Source organism: Gekko japonicus, unplaced genomic scaffold (genome assembly GCF_001447785.1).
Source record: "Gekko japonicus isolate JY-2015 unplaced genomic scaffold, Gekko_japonicus_V1.1 scaffold112, whole genome shotgun sequence".
Taxonomy (NCBI): Eukaryota; Metazoa; Chordata; class Lepidosauria; order Squamata; family Gekkonidae; genus Gekko; species Gekko japonicus.
In genome coordinates, this window is record NW_015166422.1 from 1,711,630 (window position 1) to 1,736,325 (window position 24,696).

At 47.4% G+C, this 24,696-nt stretch overlaps 1 protein-coding gene across 1 annotated transcript in view; it reads right to left on the reverse strand.

Moving 5' to 3' along the window:
• The window catches only part of SERINC2 (serine incorporator 2), a 36,001-nt gene extending 11,573 nt beyond the window's left edge, over positions 1-24,428 (reverse strand). The window contains exons 1-8 of the mRNA XM_015411695.1: positions 24,285-24,428; positions 17,820-17,981; positions 16,807-16,994; positions 14,781-14,860; positions 9,364-9,501; positions 5,967-6,136; positions 2,971-3,061; positions 749-893 (exon numbers count right to left, since the gene is read on the reverse strand). Of these exons, the coding sequence (XP_015267181.1) occupies positions 749-893; positions 2,971-3,061; positions 5,967-6,136; positions 9,364-9,501; positions 14,781-14,860; positions 16,807-16,994; positions 17,820-17,981; positions 24,285-24,323 (1,013 nt within the window). The 5' untranslated portion in view covers positions 24,324-24,428. The remainder of the gene's footprint in view (positions 1-748; positions 894-2,970; positions 3,062-5,966; positions 6,137-9,363; positions 9,502-14,780; positions 14,861-16,806; positions 16,995-17,819; positions 17,982-24,284) is intronic.
• Positions 24,429-24,696: the final 268 nt, after the last annotated feature.

Sequence of the window (24,696 nt, forward strand, 5' to 3'; positions counted from 1 at the left end):
TGTGAGGAAAGGCTGAAGAGACTGGGACTTCTCAGCTTAGAGAAGAGATGACTAAAGGGATGACATGATAGAGGGTTATAAAATTATGCAAGGGATGGAGAGAGCTGGCAAAGAGAACTTTTTCTCCCTCTCCCAGTTACTAGAACTCGAGGGCCTTCAATGAAGCGGTTGGGCAGTAGATTCAGGACAGACAAAAGGAAAGACTTCTTTGCGCAGTGAGTGATTAAAATGTGGAAATCGCTGCCAGAGAATGTAGTGATGGGCCACAGACAGCTTTAAAAGGGGATTAGACAGATTCATGGAGGAGAGGTCTATCAGTGGCTGCTAGCCATGGTGGCTAAAGGGAACCTCCACATTCAGAGGCAGTAAACCTCTGAACAGCAGAGCCAGGAGACAACATCAAGGGATGGCCTCAGCTCTATGCCCTGCTCGTTGGACCTCCAGAGGAATTGGTTGGCCACGGTGTCAGACATGATGCCGGGCTGGATGGACCACTGGTCTGATCCAGCAGGGTTCTTCTTCTGTTCTTATGATTTACGCTTTGACCTGGCTTGCTCAATAAAACCTACTCAACTGGAAGTGGCCCATACAGGGCTTCAGGCAGAGACGGTAACCCATCACCTGCGACCAGGTATCCTTGTGGACAGCCCACAGGTGCTCTATGACCGAGCCCCAGCCCTTACCCAAATGTAGTTTAGGTTTGACATTCCACAGAATGGAAGCTGTCCCGGAGAACAGAGATTCTCACCTTATGAAGAGCGTGCAAAGGACAAATATCACCAATCCCACAATGCTCGGAGCATCCCACCATTGTGTCATCAGTCCACCATCTGACACAGCTGTTGTGTTGCTGTTCTCCACTCGTACCAAAAGGGTTGGGTTACAATACTTGTCTACGAGGAACAAGACCAAGAAATCAAAAAACGATTACACCTGAAGAACCAACCACCATGTCCCTGCCCACAGCCCTGCAAGCAGCCTGGTTCATTTTTTATTTCTGCCTCCTCTTCCTTCAAAGAGCTCAAAATTGCATACACAGTGGGAAAAACATCTGTTTCACTCACAGAAAGTCACAGGTTTAATCCCCACCATCTCCCAAAGGCAGGACCTCAAGTTTCAAGCACTGAGGAAGAACATCCAGTGCCCAAAAATTTAGCAAATGCAGTAGACAGGAAGTGCAGCCAAGCCCAGAGATGATAGCAGCACATCGGCCAAATCCAAACATGAGGGAAACAGAAGCTGGAAAAGGAGCGTAGAAGGATGGATAGAAATGCCATCATGCCTCCAAGTGAACTGCCATGGGTTCTACAACAAATGTATACACAGTGATGGAGAATTAAGTTCACCATTGTGCAGGGGGTCATGGGATGGACTAGGACTGTGAAGCTCCGGAATCACACCTCCACTGTACCCTGAAGCTTACAAGAGGAGGGGAGGATGTGGGACAATCTCTGCTGGAGAAGCAGAATTTAAAAAAATAAATGTAATTGACCTGGATAGCCCGGGATAGCCCAAGCTTGTCAGGTTTCAGAAGCTAAGTAGGGTCACCCTAGTCGGACTTTGGATGGGAGGCCACCAAGGAAGTCCAGGCAGGGCAAACCACCTCTGTTCATCTCTTGCCTTAAAACCCTGCAGCATCACCGTAAGACGGCTGCAATGGTGCAGCAGTAAACACTTTCAGGCAGCCTGAATAGCCCTGACCAGCCTGATCTAGTCAGAGCGTGGAAGCTAAATAGGTTCTGCCCTAGTGACTACTTGGACAGGAGACCACCAAGGAAGGCTGGGATTGCTATGCAGAGGGAGGCAACAACAAACAACCTCTGCTTTCATCTCTTGCCTTCAAAACCCCATAGTCTTAGGGTTGCTATGAACTTGTTGTCAATTTGGTATAGTGGTTAGGAGTGCAGACTCTAATCTGGGAGAACCGGGATTGATTCCCCACTCCTCCACATGCAGCTGCTGGTGTGACCTTGGGTCAGTTACAAGTTCTCTCAGGAGTTGTTCTCAAGAGAGCTCTCTCAGCCCCACCTATTTCACAGGGCGTCTGTTGTGGGGAGGGGGAGGGAAAAGAGATTGTAAGCCACTCGGAGACTCCTTCATGTAGTGAAGGGTGGGATATAAATCCAATCTCCTCTTCTTCTTGACAGCACACAACTCTTTATTAAACAAAAAAAACCCTTGTGCCCAGATTATATACCCTATAACTCCACCGACTCTTTGAGTTGCACAGTTCAAAAAAAGAACTGGAAAACACAATCAGTGATCTTCTAGCATCTCTTGTCATCTGGCCCTTAAGAGCGCAAGACCCAACGGTTGCTGGAGGCTGCTTTGGCAGAGGCTTATTTAGAAAACTGTTGTGCCACCCCCTCCAGAGAACCTCCTCTAGGAGTCTGGTGGTGGCAACGAAGATGAGAGGGTGCTGTCAAGTCACAATTCACTCATGGTGACCCCGAGACAATTGGATTTCTCTAGGCGAGAGCTGAGCGGAGGGGGGCTGCCATTGCCTGCCTCTGCCTAGCAACCCCAGGCCTCCTTGGTGGTCTCCCATCCAAGCACTGACCAGGGATGACCCTGCTTAGCTTCCAAGATCTGATGAGATCAGGCTAGTTGGGGCTACATATTAAGTTAACTGTCAAAAACCCAGCATTAAAACATCTAACTAGAGTCTCATAAAACTGTCTATGCCAGAAGCAGATTATAAAAATAATATTAAAGAACAACTTCATCGTTGAAAATATGGGTTTAATAAAAAGAAAAAAAAAATGCTTTGGCCTAATGCCCAAAATAGGGTAGGTGCCAGGGAAGCCCTCAAGGGGGAGGAAATCCAGAAGGCAAGGTGCCGCTGCTGAAAAAGCCCTGCCCACTAAGGCTTGGTGGCTTTGCAGTTTGACCACAGCCTCCAAACATGGCCCCAGCGGATACAAAGGAACAAAGAAAGGGATCCTGAAGGGCAGGTTGATGGAAACTTACTTGGCACATTGGCGAGGGCTGACCAGGTGACAAACATGGTGTAGAGGGTGATGATGGAAGCCTGCAGCAGGCCGGAGTGGGGCTGAGCATCCTGTGGAGAAGAGCAGGCCCCATTAGAACCCTGGGCCAGCCCCAGCACAGTCCGACATTCTGTTTAAAGAGGAACACTGAGCTCAACTAGCGATGGAGCCTATTTCAAGGAAAATCCCACCCTGCTTTTCCTTTTGCCCACAAACTCCAGGAAAATCAAACTGTATATACAGTGTGGTGACAATCAACCCTGCCCATCTGTCTGGAAATTATATCAGCATGTCCCTGGCCTTTGGGCAAAACTCTATGGTTAACCATAGAGCTTTGCCCAAAGGCCAGAGCATCCCTGACAACACATCCTGGCACATGGGGAGTCATGACAGCATGTCTCCAGCAACATCAGTATGTCACCGCCAATTACATGGCTGGGGAAGCACCCCTTCCCCCACAAAGGAAATCTCCTGCCAGATGCCAGGGTGACCTGGCACACTTAACCCTGCCCACAGAGGCCAGAGTCAGCAGGATAATTCCCATCTCCCACAGCTGTGTGGCTAAGAGACCTAAAAAGCAAATTTAAAATCAAACTTTCCTCCTGCCTGCCACTTAGCCAAAAAACCAACCACCCTCATCATCTTTTTGAGGTTGCCACAGGCTTCTCCTGGAAGACCAGTCTTGGAATAACCAAACTTGCATGTCTGACTGACCCTTATTCTACTATCCACGGATGTGGGGACCCCTCAAGCCAAGTCCGAACACTGGTCTGTCAAGGCGAGTGCTGTCTGTTCTGATTGGCAACTGCTCTCCAGGTCTCTGCCTTTTACATCATGTATGACCCGAAGTGGAGATGCCAGGGATTGACCTCGGGACCTTCTGTGTGCCAAGCTAATGCCCTGTCACTGAGTCACAACTCCTCAGCTGGAAGGGAAAGCTGCTCCAGACCTCATCGAGGGCCCCTGCTGCAAAGCAATGCCTGCCTCAGTAGCCGCAGGAGGCAAGACATGTTACCCACATGGCCTATTTAGGGTTGTAGACTTGAAGCAGTATCTGGATGGCTGTGAAGCCTTCGCACACGAAGCAGCCACATAGTATGACTTGCTTCTGGTCTTGCCAGGACCTGACCACGTGCTTCAAAAGCCAGGGTTTGCCAAAGCCAGCTGCCAGCCTTACACACACAGCTCTGAAGATCTACACAGCCTTTATTAGCAAGCTACTCCTGCCATGTGATAAATTAAACCCCACTGTTGGTAACAAGCACAGGCTGTTACCCACTGCAATTTGAGATGACCCTTTTTTCAGTAGAGATCACTCTTTTTTTAATCCCAACCTCTGAAAATGTCTGGATTCTTCAAAATAGACTTCGAAATCTTGGGGATGAGAAGTTTTTGTTTCAGTGTTTTCTAAACACTCCAATATACTTTCTTGAGTTTATCTGACTCTTCAATTTCAGAAGGCAGGGATACACTATCATGTACCCAAAATCCTTCTCTAAACACACCAGGGAACATTCCACTCTTTAGAGCTATCTCCTTTTTCAACTGGGCAGGGACTTTCTGCTCTCTAACTAGAAGATCTATCCTTTTCCTGGCCCGAATGGGGGTGTATTCACGGATCCACTCCTCCTTGCCAGCCTTCCCAGTCCTCAGTCAGTGTAAAAAACTCAGTTCTCCTCAGCAGTCAGTTCCCAAGTCTTTCTGCTCAACTGACTCTAATCAATCAAATCCCTTTAAGCAGCCTATCACTCAAGACTGAGGCATTAACCCTTCACAGTCCTTCACATGTTTACACAGCACTTATGAGCTTTTAAAGTGCAGTCCATCACAGCACATTTAAAGTAGCAAAAAAATTCCGAGCAACAGCTCATGAAGCTGAGCTCTGCCTGCTCCCCAGACAGAGAAGGCACTATGGCAAACTCTATTTTGTTGTTCTGATCCCATTACATTTTATTTATATAGCACTTCTCACAAGCACCTCATTAATGTTCACTACTATGTGTGGTGGATCATTCCACCATTTAGAAAACAATAAAGAGCATAAGGAACCAAGCTCATGTGGTATAGCCCTGCTCAGCCTCTACCACTCCAGATGACAAGTAAGGCGTCCACATGACCAAAGGCTCCCACATCGCAAACAACTCCATGCCTGGGGGAAGCTAGAAAGTGAAGGAGGAGATATAGAAACAAAGCTGGAAGGTACCTCAAGGGTCATCTAGTCCAACCCCCTGAACAATGTAGGATTATACTAGTTCTCTCCCTGATGCACTGGTTTTTCTATAAGCAGAGAATATTTAATATGAGAGACTAAGCACAATAAAACAGGCAAGTCTGTCAGGCTACATTAAAGGAATGCAGGTTCACTTCTACATTATATCTGCCTAATAAGCTGCCTTGCCCTGACCTGGGTGTCCCAGACTAGCCAAATCTCATCAGATCTTGGAAGCTAAGCAGGGTTGGCCCTGGTTGGTACTTGGATGGGAGACCATTAAGAAAGTCCAGGGCTGTTTGCAGAAGCAGGCAATGGCAAACCACCTCTGACCCTCTCCTGCCTTGAAATCCTTATGGTGTTGCTGTACGTTAGCTGCAGTTTGACGGCACTTTCCACCACCAATAAACTGCCTCAGAAGCCAAGCAACTATACTACCAGAAAACACCATCATTCACATCATAAGGCTACGACCATTAGGGGTTGAACACATCTGGGTACCTCAAAAGTCTCATAGTACTCGTTCTCTATAGTTGCACAACAGTAGCAGCTCTGACCTCTGGTAAGACCACCAACAGGTGGGTCCATCCCTAGACATTTCAGAAGTCAAGACAGGGGAGAGTCCTCCAACATTCCTGTCACCACAAAACAAAAAGACCACTTAAAAGAGAGAAACTCAAGTGGTCAAAACTCCCACAAGGCCACCAAAGGCAACTGAATGTCAAAATTCCACCTGACGATAAGACAGGATCTCAGCGGTCCCTTACCTGGATCTTGGGCAAGATGGACAGCACAGAGACCACAACGCAGAAGATGAGGTTGAGGCTGATCAGCACCTTGTTTTCTGTACAGTTATCTGGCTTCGTATAATACACATAGAGGAGAACCACAGCTGCGATGGAGACGGCATAGAAGAGGAAGGTGAAGAAGAAGAGGGCTGGTAAAGAGAAAGAGAGATATTAGCAGTTAAAAGAAAAGTCTTAGCAGAGTGTCTAAAAAACCAGGGTTAACAGCCAAGGACAGTTCGCATGGTTGTCCCTGTTACAAACCCACCCTGGGTCTGCATCTTCTTACATGCGTATTGCAGGTCTACATGCACGCAAAGGGATCTTTTAAATGCTTTTAAGAAGAAACTGGGGGTGGTGCATGCCCCTCTCCCCCCCTGCAAGACTTAAAGGGTCCTTCAGCTAATCGGCGGGGAGCACGTGGCCCGTTGATCAGCTGGAGGGCCCTTAAAATCTTGCAGGCGGGGAGGGAGAGGGGAGCACGCCACCCCCATTCATTATGGCAAATAATGGCAGCCCCACCAGAAGAAAAATTGCCCCACAAGCCACAAAATCCTGGCTATGGGCCTGGTAGGATCTGAATCACAGTCTACTTTCTTAACCGGGAAAGAAGCTTTATTACAAAAGATTAAGCTAGAGGATATACATGTAAAATAGCTGCCGTGTCTAGGGGTCACAGATCTAAGGAAAAGAATAGGAAAAAATTAAGTCTAGCTAAGTTACAATATACGACAGTTACCTCTGGGAGAGCACACACAACCCACAACCCCTCCTGCCCCATCGCAGAGGAGCCTGGGTCACAGTGTATGGTCTCAGCATCTGGGCAAAGCGTTTGAACCAAGAACAAAGGAAAATTCTACCTTTTAGACCTTCCTGCCTCCTTTGATGGCAACCCTCCCCAATCCAGATTGAGGGCTTGTGCCCCTCATGGGAAATATCCCCAAACTCTTCTCCAATCAGGTTACATGTCACACAGCACACACCTCCACACCCCAGGCCATGTTTTATAGCATCTTCCATCCTGTACCCCCAGAAGGTAAGCAAATTATTACCTCCAAGCGGAAACCCTCCTCCTGCCTCTCCAACCTTCTGGTGCATTTCAATTCCCTATCCCTTGTGAAAATGAACCGTTGTCATGGTCTCAGGGATTCTCCAATGTGCTTCACAGCACCCAATATCTCTGCATTCACAGCAGTCCCCTCCTCCACTTTATTCTCATAAGCATCCTGTGAGGTAGGTTACACTGAGTGACAGCAACCAGCCAAGTGAACTTCATGGCGCAGGAGCAGTTTGAACCCAGGTTTCCCTGATCCTGCTTCAACCACTACACTGTGCTGCCTTCCCCAATCATCTCAGCTGTTTTAAAGAAGCAGCAGCGGATCTGGGCCAGTCACTTGCTTTGAGACATCTTCTGAGGCCCTGCTTTGGTTGCCCTGCCATCTGAGGCTGGATGGCTGGTGACCCAAGAAAGGGCCTTCTTGGGGGCAGCACCAAAACTTGGGAAACTCCCCTCCAGGGATATTCATCTGTCTCCCTCTATTGGTATCTTCTGCCAGCAGGCAAATACTTTTTTGTTTCTTTTGGCATACCCCTGTAAGGAAATGCCTTTTTCCTTTGAAATGAACAAAACCTTCACTCTGAGTTTTAAAAGTTTCCCCCCCCTCTCTGGGCAGAAGAATTCACCTCAATTGCTTTCCAGACTTACCTCAGCCCATCTTCATACAAATGCTAATAGGTCTAGACAACTGGATAGTCAAGCTTCCTCCCCTCAGGACAAGATCTCTGACCTGATCTGGTCAGTGGGTGTGGAAACTCAGGGGAGAAAGGAAGAAGCACTCTTTTGGGCTGGGTCCAGATTTCTTAACTGAGGTCTGGAGGAGGCAGCCGTTTAACCATGTGCTGTCCTGGAGAACTGAAGGAAGCTTCAAGGTAACGGTGAGACTGTAGAGATCTGTAAGTTCCTAAGCTAAGGAGCCTGTCCTATATTTTAACACCCAATAGGCCATGTATAGAGAGAGGGACAGAGGAATTGCATGTTATCCATTTTTTTTGAATCCCTTGCTCAATCTGGTGCTGTGCTAAAACTATGCTTTGTGAACAATTTTTTTAACTAAATACTTTATAACTTTTTATGCTGGGAGTGGTTTTGATGCTGAGAGCCAGTTTGATGTAGTGGTTAAATGTGCGGACTCTAATCTGGGAGAACTGGGTTTGATTCCCCACTCCTCCACTTGCACCTGGCTGGATGACCTTGGGCAAGCCATAACTCTGGCACAGCTGTTCTCGAAAAAGAGCAGTTTCTGTCAAGAGTTCTCTCAGCCCCACCTACCTCACAGGGTGTCTGTTGTGGGGAGGGGAAGGAGTTTGTAAGCCGTTCTGAGACACCTTTGGGTAGTGAAGGGCGGGGTATAAATCCAATCTCTTCTTCTTCTTCTTCTTCTCTGTACCACATATACCTCCACAGTCTCAATCACGCTATTTTAAATGGAGCGCCAGGGGGAAGGCAGGCAGTTGGCAAGTGGCCATTCCTCCAGGCGTGCACAAGGCAGTAAACTGTCTCCATGGTGACCAAGCGCTGGGCAGAGGGACACACAGAGGCAAGGCCTCACAATGTGGAATGGAAGCTGGGAGTCCTGACCCACCCAGTGGGCAATTCCTGCAAAGGTCCGGTGGTGGCGGTGGATTACCGGAGAGGTAGAAAAGCCTCTCCAGGTGTTGGGAGAACCTTGGAGGGCAGGGTGGAACAGGGCCTGCCAGACGGAGCTGGCCCATTCCACCACGCCCCCAATAACAATGATTGGCCCTCCTCCCTGGGTCGGGTGTTGTTCATGCGTTTTTATTGAATTATTTTATCATTTTAAGTGTTTTTACATACACTGCCTTGGGGACTCTGATCAGGCAAAAAGGTGCCAAGAAAAAATGTTTTAAATAAATACATAATAACCCACCTCATGGGGATGGTAATGAAGACAAAATGGAGGAGAGGAAAACGATGTGAGCTGCGTTGGGTCCCCATTGGAGAGAAAGGCAGGTTATAAATGAAGTAAATAAAGTCATATCACTCATATAAATAAAATATCCCACTTACTTAAATTGAAGGGCAGAAGGAAATAGGGGAAAGAGAGGCCCAGTGCTGGAGAGAACACAGAAAAAATGGAAGTGCACAGCTACATAGATGAGAAGGGGTTTGGGGAAAGAAGCCTGTCTGTCTGCACCACATTTACATTATATCCCACCGCTCTGCAACAACAGAATCTCCAAGGCAGCTTACATAAAATGGAACGAACAACCAAGGTGAGACTAACAGGTCAACTGTCCAATCCCAACCAAGCAGCAGAGCCCAGCTTGACAGCATGGCTAATTGGCATTCAATACAGACCTGTGTACCAGGATTTGGAATTGCCTTCATCCGCGTTGTGCAGCCAAACCTGACTCCAGGAGTGTGCAAAGTCTATCAGCAGGATAAGCTGGATGAGGATGAACAGGAAAGAGCCAACCACTCCAAAGTAGAACCAAACTCAAATTTAAAAAAGAGAGAGAAAGAGAGAGATGTGAGAATGTATTATTACAGGAAGTTCCACATGGGTCACCATGTTAAGGCCAAACTAAGAGAGAAATTCTCTTACACCCAAGCTGGGTCTTAGAACTAATTCCCTGAGCACTGCAGGGATCCAATTCAGAATTATGATGCAGGGTGAGAAAAGGTTTCAGACATCTCCCCCATTTTACCAACATGTTGGGGAGCTTTATGCATAATGTGGGCTGCATGAGCACCCCCCCCCAACAAGGTAAAACACCCCCAGACACAATTCAGTTTGGGAAAACGGCACAGAGGGGAAGGTCCTAGCCCCCTCCCCCCATGATTCCGATGGGAACTGGGCCCTGCACTCTTGGGTAGTTAACGTCTATCTCATCCAGTGAGAGTCGGGTCAGAGGAACACCAAACCCATGTCTAGTTGTAGCAAAAGTAAACAAAAGTCAAGTAGCATCTTCAAGGCTAGCTGCAATCTGTTCCAGTATAAGCTTTGAGAAACTCTGACTCCTGGAAGCTTATGCTGGAGAAAAGCCAGGGAAACCCCAGGAAGTACATGAATGCATTACAATGCTGCGGAGAAAAAAATCAATTTCCCAACATGGAGCCCGGAACACTTTTTTTTTTTTTTGCTGTCACATCAGAGCTGACTTATGATGACCCCGTAGAGTTTTCAAGGCAAGACACATTCAGAGCTGGTTTGCCATTGCCTGCCTCCACGTAGCAACCCTGGACGTCCCTGGTGATCTCACATCCAAGTACTGACCGGGGCCGACCCTGCTTAACTTCTGAGATCTGTCAAGATCAGGCTAGCCTGGGCCGTCAGGGCCAGGACACATAACCCGTGTGGAATGCCCACAGTTTGAGAACCACTGCCCTAATGCCATCATACATCCCAGACCAGTTACAGAGAGATTTTCAGACACATCCACAAGTAAGAAGTTGGGGGTTCAACAGGATTTCCAGAAGTCACCCTGCTCAGCATCTCCACAGAGGGAACACTGGATTCACCATGCAGATTATTACTCAACAGACAGCCACAGAAACAAAGGTGGGCTACTGAATCCAACTGGAACTATCCCAGACAAGCAGTAGAATTAGGACAGACCAACTTGACAGAAGTCAGTAGGGAAGAGTAAACTTAACAAAAGGGTCACCTCAGCTTCTGTTTCCCTGTCTCTCTGCAAGCTTCTTTGCTTGCGTATTGCTCCAATTCCAGCAATGTGAAGCGTACATGAAGAATCTAGCCATGATCTCCATTTCCTGCTGGCCCTGTTTGGTTTTAAATTACATCCTTTATTGCAGATTGAAAGTGAAGCCTCAAGGGGACCAACTGGGGACTTATTAAATCCTGCATGCTGCTTTTCAAGCCCAGTGGGTAGCAAGCACATACCCTCCATCCGAGGCCACTTGATGCTGCAGAATGTGCCTGGATTTTCTTGTTTTCCCATTTTGAAGGAGTAGCAAAAATCCTGACAAAGGTTAGACTGAAGCATTTCTGAGGAAGCCGTAGCTCAGTGGCAGAGCGTCTGTTTTGCAAGCAGAAGGTCCCAGGTTCAACCCCAGTCAGAAGGATCAGGTAGCAGGTGAGGGGAAAGACCTTGACCTGAGACCCAGGAGAGCCACTGCCAGTCAAAGTAGACAATAGTGACCTTGACAGATCAGGGATCTGATTCTGTATTAGGCAGCTTCATGTATTCAAAGTAATCTCTGGTAACAGGGGCTCGGAGAGTCTCAAGGGACTGAACAGCTACTGCCCATCAGAGTAGATGTGCCAATGGTGTGACTCAAAAGCCCTGTACACTTAACACAACCAGACAAAAGGGCCAACACATGCAGAGGGTTGGATGGAAACAAGCTGGTCCTATGTTCCACTCACCACCAAGCTGCCTCTGTCCCCATTTTATGAACTCTCACTGTATGTGGGCACAGCACTGGTAGGCGCATAGGCTCCACTCCTGTGGAACATTTGTGTGTGTTTTGGGGGGGGAGGCTGTATTTTTCATGTGTGTGTGCGTTGCACACACCTGGAAGTCATGGTGACCTCTGGTGACTGACCCCTACCAGGGGCCTGGAGGATATTCAGAGAGGTGGCTGAATAAAGCCTGCCCCTGCCTCCCGATTGCTGGTATTCCAAGGAGGACTCCCTTCCGAGTACCTGCCAGAGTCAACCCTGCTTAGCTTCCGAGATCTGACGAGACTGGGCTTGCCTGGGCTATCCAGGTCAGGGCAGAACATTTGTTCTTGGCGGCTGCCATTCACAGTGTGGAGCTTTTGCAAGCCCAGATCCCACAAATGGAATGGCTGTGCCCAAGTACAGGTGAATGCAGACAGGAGGAACAGGGCCATGGGTTACAGGGCTCAATTTAAGGTACTGGCTATTACGTGCAAAGCCTTGGACCCTCATATCTGCAAGGCTGTTTCTCCCCCATGCACTGACCCATGAACTGACATGACAACTTCGTTCACCTGAGCAAGGTCTTCTGCTGGTGTCAACCTGCTAATGGGTGGAATCAATAACTACCCATAAAGGTGCCTCCTCTGTTGTGGCCCCCAACTTATGGAATGGCCTGCCTGAGGAGGTCAGGGTGGCTCCTGCCCTCCTGGCTTTCAAAAAACTATGCAACACTGAAGTATTCAATAGAGCTTTTCGTCAAAGCCAAAAGAGTTGCACTGTACCAAATTATTTACAAAGTTACTTAGATAAGTTATTAGGGGCCATGGTCTATGTTACAGTGTTTAGCTTACTGAAACTAGGATCCTACCATGAAATTTTGTATCATTTTGGATGCCACATTGAGACTTAGGCTTACTTTTGCTTCAGTTCTGGTTTTAGATTTCTGATTGGTTTAACAAACCGAATTCTGTTTACTGCTTACTTGTTTACTGGATACCCCACCCTATCGATTGCATTGACTCAGTCTGTGTAGTCTACCTTGAGTCCAAGTGAGAAGGGCAGACTATAAATGACTTAAATAAAAAAGTGCACTAGGTTGTAGGCGTGGCCAGTGTTCACGCTCTTACTATGTCGTAGTGCACTGGCCATGAACACAGATATGTTATGTGCACCAGGCCAGTATAAGGCAGCTTCATAGTGGAATTTACTGCATACCCACTAGGGATGGGCATGAACCAGGAAAATGGAGGTTCGTGATTTGTGGGTTCTCACGAACCATGAACCTTCACAAACCTTCCCAGTTAACAAATCAGTTTGTGGTTCGTGAGGTTCAGTTCCCTCTCTTTCTGCTGGCGGCAGCTTCCCGATGCCAACAGAATGGAAAGCGGGAAAGATCTTGCAAAAGCCATTTAAAAGGAATGTTCTCCTTAAATGGCTTTTGCAAGCAGGCACTGTGCACAAGTGAATTCCAAGCAGCGAGTTCACCTAAAAGTTTAAATGTTGCAAGAGCCATTTAAAGTTTAAATGGCTTTTGCAAGCAGGTGCCACGCGCACATCAAGTCCAAGCAGCAAGTTCACCACTTTTGCAAGCCATTTCAGCTATCCCTTTTGCTCTCCCCTACTTCCCACAATGAACCCCAAGAACCTCTGAAATCACATGGAGTGTCGTGGATAGGGATGGGCACAAACCTCTGGTTTGTTACCCACAAACTGGTGATGTTTGTCATAAAATTAGGTTTGTGACGAGGCTCGTGCCCATCTCTACTCTCTGCCTTCTATCAAATCAGATCCTTGGGCTACCAAGGTCAACCTTGTCTTCTCTGACTGCCAGTGGGTCTCTCCAGTGATCCTTTCCACCAGAGACTGAACCTGAACTTGGGACCTTCTGCATGCAAAGCAGGTGCTGTACCACTGAGCTATGGCCATATCCCATAGACATTTAGGGAATCAAAAACAAAAGGAATCGTTTTCCTCAGTTCTTCAGATCTACTTGTTTGAAGACCAAGGGTATGTGCGGATCGTACCCCTACTCTTCTACTCCACTGAGTGAAGTCTGAATCCTAAGGAACCTTCATCAAACTTGTACAGGAACAGCTTCTGGAAGGATGATTCAACCTACCCCAGGACGAGCTATGTAGACACCAAGTATTTTTAATAAAAACATTTACAGATTCAACTGGAGAAACTGCTATTAAGTGTTTCTCACTAGGACTGAGTAACCAAAAGCCTTCTAGCAGTGCACAAATTGGGGAGGGGCTGTGGCTCAGTGGCAGAGCATCTGCTTGGCAAAAAGAAGGCCCCAGGTTCCATCCCTGGCATCTCTGGTTAAAGGATCTGGTAGTAGGTGATGTGAAAGACCTCTGCCTAAGATCCTGGGAAGCAGCTGCCAGTCTGAGTAGACAATACCGACTTGGATGGGCCAAGGGTCTGATTAAGGCAACTTCATGTGTTCATTGAAGTTCACACAGCAGCGCTGCAGAGCAAGGGCCAGTTTGGTATAGTCGTTAGGGGCACAGACTCTAATCTGGAAGAGCCGGGTTTGATTCCCCACTCCTCCACATACAGCCAGCTGGGTGACCTTGGGTCAGTCACAAGTTCTCTCAGAGCTGTTATCTCACAAGCAGTCCTCGAAAGAGCTCTCTCAGCCCCACCTACCTCACAGGGTGTCAGTTGTGGGGAGGGGAAGGGAAAGAAGACTGTAAGCCACTCTGAAACTCTAAGTGAAGGGCAGGGTATAAATCCAATCTCTTCTTCATATGTACACTTCATGTGCTATACAGAATCAAGCCTCGGCAAAGTAGCTGACTCTTTAACAAGAAGGGATTGCTTCACAGCTAAAGGGAACAAGAGGCTCAGCCCCATATTAGGAGGGTGCCTTTCAGTCTTTTCACAGCAAATCCACCCAGTACAGGGTCCACCAGCCCTTCAGCAAACCGACAATGGACACCAATTAATCACGAACCGACAGCAGGTATCAGGGGCAATGACTTAACCGTCTGCTCTTTTTGTTCACCTTTCAGAAGGAAGTGCCCAAGGCCCACCACTCATGAGAAAGCACTATACAAATCCCACAGATGCATTCAATTTGGAACCAGGACAAAATTCCTTCCTGCTACCGCAAGCATTAAAAAACTGGGAAAGAGATTGCAAGACGATGCATTGAATGTCCGGAAGCAAAAGAGGATCCTGGACACAGCTATTAACTGCCAGAAGGAAAGACTTCCGGGTCTGGCAACAGCCCACCCTCCTTCCTGGCAGAAAGCACCCAGCCCTACTTTACACAGAAGGGTAAACACAATGACTTGGCATCACAGCAGTATTGCACGTATCAGTGCTCAGTCACAAGTTTTAATGTTGCTTCATTTACCAGATGTGAACGATCCATCGGGGATGTAGAAGGCCCCCACGGTTATTCCAATCAGGATCAGAAACTTGAAGAACCAGAACCTGGAGTTGACAAGAAGAGAAAAGGTCATTCTCCAGTTCAGACATTGCCTCTGAGCACATGAGACGGCCTTTGGCGAGCCAACTCGCTCACAACCTTACCCTCTGAACAGCAAAAGGGAGACAGCGCTCCTTGCCTACCTTATAGGGTCCATGCAAGAGTGGGTCACTGGGAACCAGCATGGTGTAGTAGTCAGAGCACCTGATTAGGACTGGTGAGATCTGGGAACAAACCCCAACTCTGCCATATAAAACCGACAGGGTAACCTTGGGCCAGTCACTCACACTCTCACCCTAACCAACCTTACAGGGCTGTTATGAGGATAAAGCAAAGGAAGGGAGGGAATCCTGTATGCTTCCTTGATCTTCATGGAGGAAAGGGAAGGTAGAAGTGCACAATATATATACATATGCACTCACACACAAACAAACAAACATAAAGCTACACCAATGCTAAACATCATGTTGCCTTAAGACAGCCACATGGAAACATCAAAGAACCACTGCTTCTTTGCATCAACATCAGAATGAGTCCTTCAAGTGACAGCTGGCAGCATAGCTGAACCCAAGCCAGGGCGGCCCTGAGCATCTTTGCATTTCTAATGCCCAAGAACATCAAGGGCCAATGAGAGCCTTGCAGTCTTTCTCCGGCACACTCAGAGAAAAAAAGAAAGCTTGGTCAGGGAGGAAAAGCTGCTGCTGCCAAAAGTTAGACAAGGATTTTATTTGGAGAGGTGATTTATTCCTGTCTCATTTGCATCTATTTCCGGAAAGGAACGAAGACATCTAACACCCGCTGTTGCCTGGTTGCAGAGATCAGCCTTCAGGTTTTGCAGCTGAAGCAATACATCAGTGGCCTGGCTCTACAGACTGTGCAGAGCAGAAAGTTAGACCGCAGCTCCTCAAACTGCTGAAACTCAAACACTATCCAGAGTTTGCCAGCAGGAATAGCTCGGGAATGTTACTTTTCTTTGACACGACTTACAGCACTCCAAGATACCGGACTAGACAGATCACTGGTGTGATCCAGCAGGGCTCTTAAGTACATATGACAGCTGAACCTCAGAAGCACAAGCAGAAAGAAGCAGGAAAGTTGCCATTTACATATCACAGCTCAGTTCATGCTGCATAGGATGCAAGTGGTCCCTGGTGTGCCTGCAGCTGGATCAGTACTGCATTCACCCAATACCAATTGGTCTGTAGAGAAGAAAGAGGGTCCAGAAGACACTTTGACTGTGGGCATTGATAAGGGAGTGACAGGGACAAAACTCAAGGGTGGCAGTCACCATGGGGTCCATGGAGTTGGGCAAGTCATGTTGATTTATTTTCACATGATGCTCGAGTTGGGTTTGGGACTGAGGTACTACCAGAGAGAATTCTGGTAGGACCATGTTAGTTCTTGATAGTCCTGACTGACTCTTTTAGGGATGTCTGCATCTTCCTTTTGTTCCCAGTTTGGCGTAGTGTAATGTAGAGAGCCAATTTGGTGTAGTGGTTAAGGGCAGCAGACTCTAATCTGGAGAACTGTGTTTGATTCCCCACTTCTCCACAGGAAGCCAGCTGGGTGTCCATGGGTCAGTCACAGTTCTCTCAGCCAAAACAACAACAACAACCAACCTAGCTTGTCACAAAAAAAAGAGAGTTTCATGCTGCCAGATAGTCTTTAGATCTCCTGGCTAGACTGTTCTTAGATTCTTTTAATTCTGTCGTATTCTATTTTATTGTATATTACAGTCACTACATTTATTGAGTTCACTTGTGTAACCTGCCCTGAGTCTGCTTGCAGGGAGGGCAGAATATAAAGAAAACAAAAACAAACAAATACTGCACCCACTGCCAAATGATGATGATTATTAATTATTCCCATCCCTTCCTTCTAAAGGGACACGAACCCTTTGGATTCACACAGAGTGCCTAAAATAGGGTGCCCTCAGGACTAGCCACCTCACCCGTTCTGTATCGATGCCCGTGGATCTTTGCTGCTCCGTACACAGATCATCATCAAGGCAAACAGGAAGAAGAAAGCTGCTGTTGCAAAGCACATGCGGTACACAGATTTATGACCCAGGAAGGATTTGCAGTTGACTTTCCCATCTGTGCCCAGAATCGAAGCGCCTCCTTCACAGAACCCAGGAAGCTGGAAGATCGATAAACAACATCAAGACGGCCCTTAGATATTGCTTGCTTCTTTCTTAAGTGTTCAACAGCACTGATGAACAAGTCAGACTTCACCCACCCCTAGAAGTTAAAAGGGGTGTGCACGAAAAAAAAACCAAGCCTGAAAAATATCGGTATATTATATTGGTATAAAATATCAGCTTTTATTTGGGAGCACCTTATTGGCCGGCTGAATCAGATTAGGGAATCCGATTCGGTTTAACAAATACCCAAAAAATACTGATAAGGTATTTTTCGGGTATTTTTTCAATTTGGCAAAGCTGAATTCACACTCCCAGAAGTTAACAGTGGTGTAACTTACACAGGATGTCGCCAGGACAGACGAACCTCCCCATGCAATCTTGCATGCCCCCAGTGTCTCATTTAAACTCACAGGAACAGACCTGCCTGCTAATCCATCAACCCTTCTTACACTGTGGCCAACCAGTTGCCCTGAAGGACCAACGAACAGGGCTTACAAGTCAGGGTCATTCCTTGATGTTGCCTCTACTAAGCCACTAGGGGAACAATCTAATTATACATGCAACATTAGAATGCCAGTGCAATGCTATGTTATGGATTTCTGGCATGCTAACATTGCATGTACAGTGACTAGAGTCCACTGAAACAAGACAGTAGGTACATGAAGCTTCCTCAGGGTCAAGTCCTTCCCCACCCCTTGCATTACCAAAGTGAAGCTGGATTAGGCGGAAGTTCTATAAATAGACATGGCCTATTTCATCCAGTTTCTTCTGGGATTTCTTGCTTGTTGGGGATGTGGGAAAATGAGTAAGATATTAGTTACCTTGTGGAGTTCAGCCTCTACTCCAGGAATGATCATGATAATCGAGACCAAGGTGCCCAGGAACAGGAACAAGGTGAAACACAGCCGGGTTATGGTGGAGTTCTTTGTAGAAGGGCAGCAGCCACATAAGAGGCAAGGGGCTGAGCCGCAGAGGCATGACACCTGGCACAGAAAGAACAAAGGTGAACAGCCATTGGGAGCTCATTGGAGGACCCCACAGGAATAACCAATAAAGGTTTTGCTCAGTTTCTGAAGTTCCACCCCATGTTACAATCCCATTCCTGGCTTTCATGCTGGAGGCTCTAGAGAATGAACTGAGATCACATAAACTGATGTTTCACAGATTCTCAGCCAGCTTGGTAATAAGCAAAAGCTAAAAGCCATAGTTCCAGAGGACAAACCATGCAAGATTCCAGCTATTGAGATAGATTCAGGTGGGTAGCCGTGTTGGTCTGAAGCAACAGAACAAAGTTTGAGTCCAGTGGCACCTTTAAGACCAACAAAGTTTTATTCAAGGTATCAGCTTTCATGCACATGCACACTTCTTTAGAGACATTAAAATGGAAGCTACCAGTCCATACATATAGGCAGAGGGTAGACAATGCATAGGTCAAAATAAATTTGCTGCTCACCCTGTACCTATAGGTAGGGACTAGAAGCTTCCATTTCAATGTATTTGAAGAAGTGTGCTTGCACACGAAAGCAGATACCTTGAATAAAACTTTGCTGGTCTTAAAGGTGCCACTGGACTCATTTTTTCCCCAGCTATTAAGTTTAAGATGTTTATATCTTCCTTCAGAGTAGAGACATCCAAGGTGACGCACAAATTATAACAAATAATAAAAAAGGTTTGTGTAACAATTAGAATAAGAACTGACCACATTAGAGATTCTGCATCATGTATCAACCCAGAAGTAGAGCAAGGAGCAGGACATGAGGGCAACTAAACTTTTTTTAAAAACAAACCACTCTCCAAAACCAAGGCCTTTTCTGTGGGTGGCCCCACAGAAAAGGCTCTGGTTCTGGTAACAATACACCCAGGCTGGAAACACCCAGAGAAAAGCCTCCTAGGGTTATCTTAATGTGCAGGAAGACTCAGATGGGAGACGGAAGGCGTTCAGATACCATAAGAAACTAGGATACAATAGGTGAAGTCCTCAGATTTTCAACTTTCATTTTTCAAAAAGCTATTGCATTTCCTGCTCAAAGACAACTACTTAAAAGATATGATCAAAACTTATGCCAGCGATATTTTTGTTTCCCAAATACGGTCATCAAGAGGAACTGAGTGCAAACTGACCTTTAGGGAAGAAGGGGTGTAAGTGTTGCACACGCAAACATATACAATTCTTGCTCCCCAAAATGAAACTTCATTTCAAGAGGTCTCAAAGCAAGAAATCGATGCTTATTCCCAAGAAAAAAGTAAACCGTTATTTTTCAAAGCACTTTCCCTAAGTGTTTCAAACCATTATCTATCCATTATCTCAGAACCAACATCTGCCTGCACCAGGAGGGAGAGAAAGCTTTGGCTGGGCTTCAAACGACAGATTTGCAGTGTTACGCCCACCCACACTCAACAGCCTTCCTTGTGTGAAGTAGAGAACCAACATACACATGGCTCCCTGCAGCACTGAAATGGGTCAAGAGACAGCTCTACCACTCGATCCTGCTGCATGTGTAAACTGGGCCTCTGTCAACAATCTTGTAACTTAAGGAAGGCTAGTACACATCACCTGAATGCCCCAGGCTAGCCTGATCTCATCAGATTGCAGACACTAAGCAAGGTCAGCCCTGGTTAATACTTGGGTGGGAAACCACCAAGAAGACAACAAAGAGATTGGATTTGTACCCCGCCCTTCACTACCAGAAGGAGTCTCAGAGTGACTTACAATCTCCTTTCCCTTCCTCTCCCCACAATAGATACCCTGTGAGCAGTGTTCCCTCTAAACTGAGTTAGTGTGAGCTAGCTCACAGTTTTTCAGCCTCCGGCTCACACATTTTTGTCTTGGCTCAGGAAGGAGGGCTCCAGAACACACTAATCTATGCAGTAGCCAAATCACCTGCTCACAACTTTAATGCCAGTAGCTCACAAAGTAGAATTTTGGCTCACAGGACTCTATAGCTTAGAGGGAACATTGCCTGTGAGGTAGGTGGGGCTGAGAGAGCTCTCCTAAGAACTGCTATTGAGAGAACAGCTCTGAGAGAATTTGTGACTCACCCAAGGTAACGCCAGTGGCTGCATGTGGCGGAGTGGGGAATCAAACCCGGTCCATGCTCCTAACCACTACACCAAACTGGCTCAATGGTCTCTATGCAGAGGTATGCAATCAGGGCTGCCCCTCCCCTCCCTTGCCTAAACAGGGTGGGCTGAGGCGACACTGCTGCGACTCTGCATGGCAGCGACGGAGACTGGCTTCCAGGCGCGCTCCTCCAGGGACTCCATGCTGCTCCAGTCTCCAGCGGGCCCCCTGCCAGGCTCCGCCCTCCTTCCTGTGTGGCTCTGCCCCGTTCCGCACTCTGGTGCCAGCCTCAGGCAGCAGAGCCCCCCTGCTGCATCCCACGCTCGCTCGCTGGCTGCCGTGTGCCCGCCGAGGCCATGTTGGGCAAGGACTACATGCTGGCCATCATCCTGGTCAACTGCAACGGCCGCCCCCAGCATGGGAAGGGGGGGCTCAGTTGGCGCCCTTCCCAGGAGGAAAGCAAGCAAGCAGCCGGGCTGAGGCCACCCCCAGCAGTGCCCGTTCCCTTCTTCCTTCTTCTTCTTTCTTGGGGCTGTCCTTTTGGGTTGGGGGGCACACCGGGGGGGGGACCAGAAAATTGGTGGGCGCCAGATGGTAGCCTCGCCTAGTGTACAAAAAAACCTGGAGCCGGCCCTGTATGCAATGCCTGCCCATAGCCAGGATTTCATGGTTTGCAAGGCAAATTTTTTTCTGGTGGGGCTGCCATTATTTGTCGTGGACGGGGCCTCACTGTCTTGTCAATTACAGCTGAGCCAAGCCACGCCAGTCCGAGGCTGAGCCAAGTCCCAAGGTCGGGTCTGTTTGGCTGCTGCAAGACGCAGGAGTGCATGCCTTTTAAAACACATTTTTAAATGTTTTTAAAATAATTTTTAAAACATTTTAGGAAGGAAATCTTATGAGGCCAGCACTTTAAGGAAGGGGGCAGAGCCCCAAATAGCCCCGCCATAGCTACAGACCTGATGCCACCTCTGAATGCCTCCTGCCTTGAAACCCCTAAGTCAGCTTGACAGCACTTTCCACCCCCACCAGTACACACGAAGCTACCTCCTACCAAGTCTTTGCTCCATCAAGATCAGCACTGTCAGACTGCTGTCTGCTTTGCCAGAGTCTCACCGGGTCCTCTGCACCAGGTTTTATCATTTATCATAGCCAATACTGAACTGAGCCCTGGAGTGTGGATCAAAAAAATCTACACAATGGGGCCAGGGAGAGGCATGGGGGATTTTCTATGAACCTCAAGGTTTGCAGGAAAATCTAAAACCTAAAATAAATGCATGGGGGGGGTTAACTCCCTAAAAAACAGCAACACCAATCTCTGTAACTTAAAGAGATGAATGCCCAGTGGGGAGGGGATGCAAGAGGAAAATAAAATAGAATCTCTTATCAGAATCAGTTTATTGTATGTGGCCATAGGCCTTCACAATATCACTCCCAGAGAGTTTGTGCATAACATATGATTAAAAAAAATTAACCCGTATAAAACATATAAAACCTGTTAAAACTACCTCAGCCTATAATATTTAAATCTGATAAGACCTTTTAAGAACACTCACTTAGTTGCAATGGCACTATTTGATTTCTTTGCTCTAACTTTTCTCGCAGCCAAGGCAAAGACAGCCAGTCTTGAAGAGATGAAGGGGTCCTCATCTGAGAGCATAAAGGCCATCTTATTGGGAAAATAAAAATTCCCTATCATGATTTTATGATGCATGTTGATTGTTATGCTTTTTTCAGTTGCAAACCCTCCAATTCATGATCCATTGCCTAGGGCCAAATATTAAGTGTTGGTGGTTACATTAAAGTTCTGTATCTGGTCCATTACCCTTTTTCCAAAACCATCCTTAGCCTCCTCAATTCATTAAAAAGCACACCACATGATAGAATTACTGGCATCCTCTTGTGTGGAAGAGTCCTTTCCATTACCTAATGGGCTTCCATGTTAATGGATGAATTAGTACTGAAATCCTTATGACCAACTCAGGAAAATATGGTACACACCCTTTTATGCTGCATAGTTCTAGTGTTGCAAAAGAGTTGATTGTTACAGAGGCTATACAAGTTCCTCTGCATTACAAGATGACTCCTCTTCCCTACGTCATCTGACTGAGGCTGAGATCCTGTGCATATTTCCTGTCACAATTCAGGGGCACTTGCAGCCTATGATGCAAGGCCCAAGAGCACTCAGCAGGACCTCCTGATGAGTAGACATGGCTAGGATTTGGCTACACAGCAGTAGTCCATGACCTTCATCCATGGAGACTTCCAAGTAAAACAGGCATTAGCTCAGTACAAGTCCCATTAAGGTTAATGGGACTTACGTCCAAGCATATGTAAGAATGAAGATTAGAATGTAAGAGCTGTCCTCCAGAATCAAACTAATTGTTCATTTCGCTCAACAGTGGCTAACCAGATGCCCACAAGCCAGGACCCTTGCCCGCTAACTGCTGTCCAGCACCAGGCAAACAGATCCGGACTAGATCACTCCATCCAGAATCATAGCCAGTGATAGGTGGGTTTTTCACCTTGCACATCCATCTACTCACATCTCATGGAACTGAGTTCCACAAGTCAACAGACCAAGGTGTGCTAGATTCCAGTCCACCTTAGAGGCCAACGGGATGTGACGTTATACAGCTTAAAACATTCTGTGGGAAAATTACACTTGCTCCCCAAAAGTAAACAATGATGGGTATTAAAGGGAAAGAATATTTTCTGCATGCCTGATCTTACTGGAACTAGAAAGCACTGATCTGATACATGGACAGAAAGCACACACCGATACATGGACAGAAGGACTCTCAGACCCGGCAGCCCAAGAAAAAGCAACACTCAGAGCTGACCCTGTAACAAGATTTACTGGTATTTGGTCAGAACTCCAAGAAAGGGTGTATGTCTGACGCATGGTTTACCTTCACTTCCTTCTTCTCTAACCTTAAGCCCACAGTTTTAGTTGTCCAAGGAGGGTGTGGAAGTTTTGCCCTTTAATTTTAGAAATACTTCAGTAGAGAAAAAATGAATTACAAAAGAGGACCATGACTCGAAGAAATTTATCCACAAACTCAGGACAAGCCAGGATTCTTTGGCCCCGCTTTCCAAGCAGCACCGTGACTGTTATTTCAAAGCTGAAACCACAACTTGCTAAAGAGTAACTTGCTATTTGTGTGCAAACAGTTGCATAAAAGGCAAAATGCTCCAAAGTACAACAAAGATCAGTCTCATACCACACTATTTTTTTTAAAGACTGGGGTTTTTTTTAACTATTCTGATTCCCTACAGCAGCCCCAATTTGGAAACAAGGTCAAAAGTTCTCCAAACACTTCCAGGCTGTTACCTGTAACATTTCAAGGCAGCCAGGGTATTGAGGCCCAGCGCATGTGGCCAACCCTGTCCCTTCTCCTCCAGCCCCCGGTTTTACCTTTCAGGAAATGGACGGGCAGAGAAGGCATGGCAATGTTGCACAGAGGAGTTGGCACATACGCAACACCACAACTACCAGTGAGATATTCTTATTTCCATTTACGATATGTAATGTCAAAATGTTCCTGCTTTGCAGAGGAGAAGAAACAATAGATGGGTACACTAACCTATAATAGTTTTCTTTCCTAGCCTACATTTATTACATATACAGAATCAGTGTTCATGCTACTTTTCTTTCTTTGGAGCATTTGGGAAAAACCAGATTAAAAACCATTTTAAATAACTTGTAGAAATTGTGCACGGTCACCTCTTGTTTCTCCACCTCTATTTTTTCCCGGGGCTTCTTTAGTTCTCTTTAAAAGGAACTGTTCCGTACAGTAAAGGAGCTGCGGGTCCCGTTCCCTCAATAACAGACTAGCCAAGTCATTTGAAGCAGCGCTTTCCAAAGAAGCTTTTTTTAAAAAAGTGCTGGCCTTCTCCAGAGTAAAAAGAAAACCCAAACAGGGCTGGAGAAGGAGAGACAGGGACTGCGTGAAGGTGAGCGATTAAAAGGAAAAGGGGGTCGAAGTAACGCTTGAGCAGAATACACTTGGGGTCCCTCCGCCCCGGAGCCTCCCCCGCCCCACCACCCCCACACAAGGCTGCGGTCCAGCTCTTAAAGAGCAATGACAAAGGCGGACCGGGGGAAGAGGAGAGCTATCCGCGCCCCCCCTCAACACAAGAGACGCTGGAAAGACACCCCCCCGCCGCCGCCCTGAGCCCCAGCACCTATTCCCACCCCTCCGGCGCTTCACCAGCGGCCACTCACGCAGCTGAGCAAAGAGCAGACTCCCAAACACGCTCCCATGATGCTGCCAAGGCCGCCGCCTCCCCAACTCCGCCGGACTTCGCGGAAAAGAAGGCTACAAAAGTTGGCTCCTTTCCGCCTCTCCCGGGGCTGGCTGGCTGGCTGGCTGGCTTCTTGCCGAGGCTGCTCGGGGTTGCTCGGCACCTTCCGCCTTCTCCCCCCCCCCTTCGGTTCTTTCCGCCAACACTCGAGCCCGAGAGCTACGCCCACCCAGCCCTGACTGGACTAGCCCGCCTGGGCGCGGCACACCTGGTTGGCCAGGAGGGGTGGAGGCTGCGGGGAAGCGCGCAGGTGCAAAGGGGGCGGGGAAAGCGGGAGGGCTCTCCCTCGAAGGCTCTGCGCGTCCTGTGGGCTGGGCGTTCATTAACCGGGA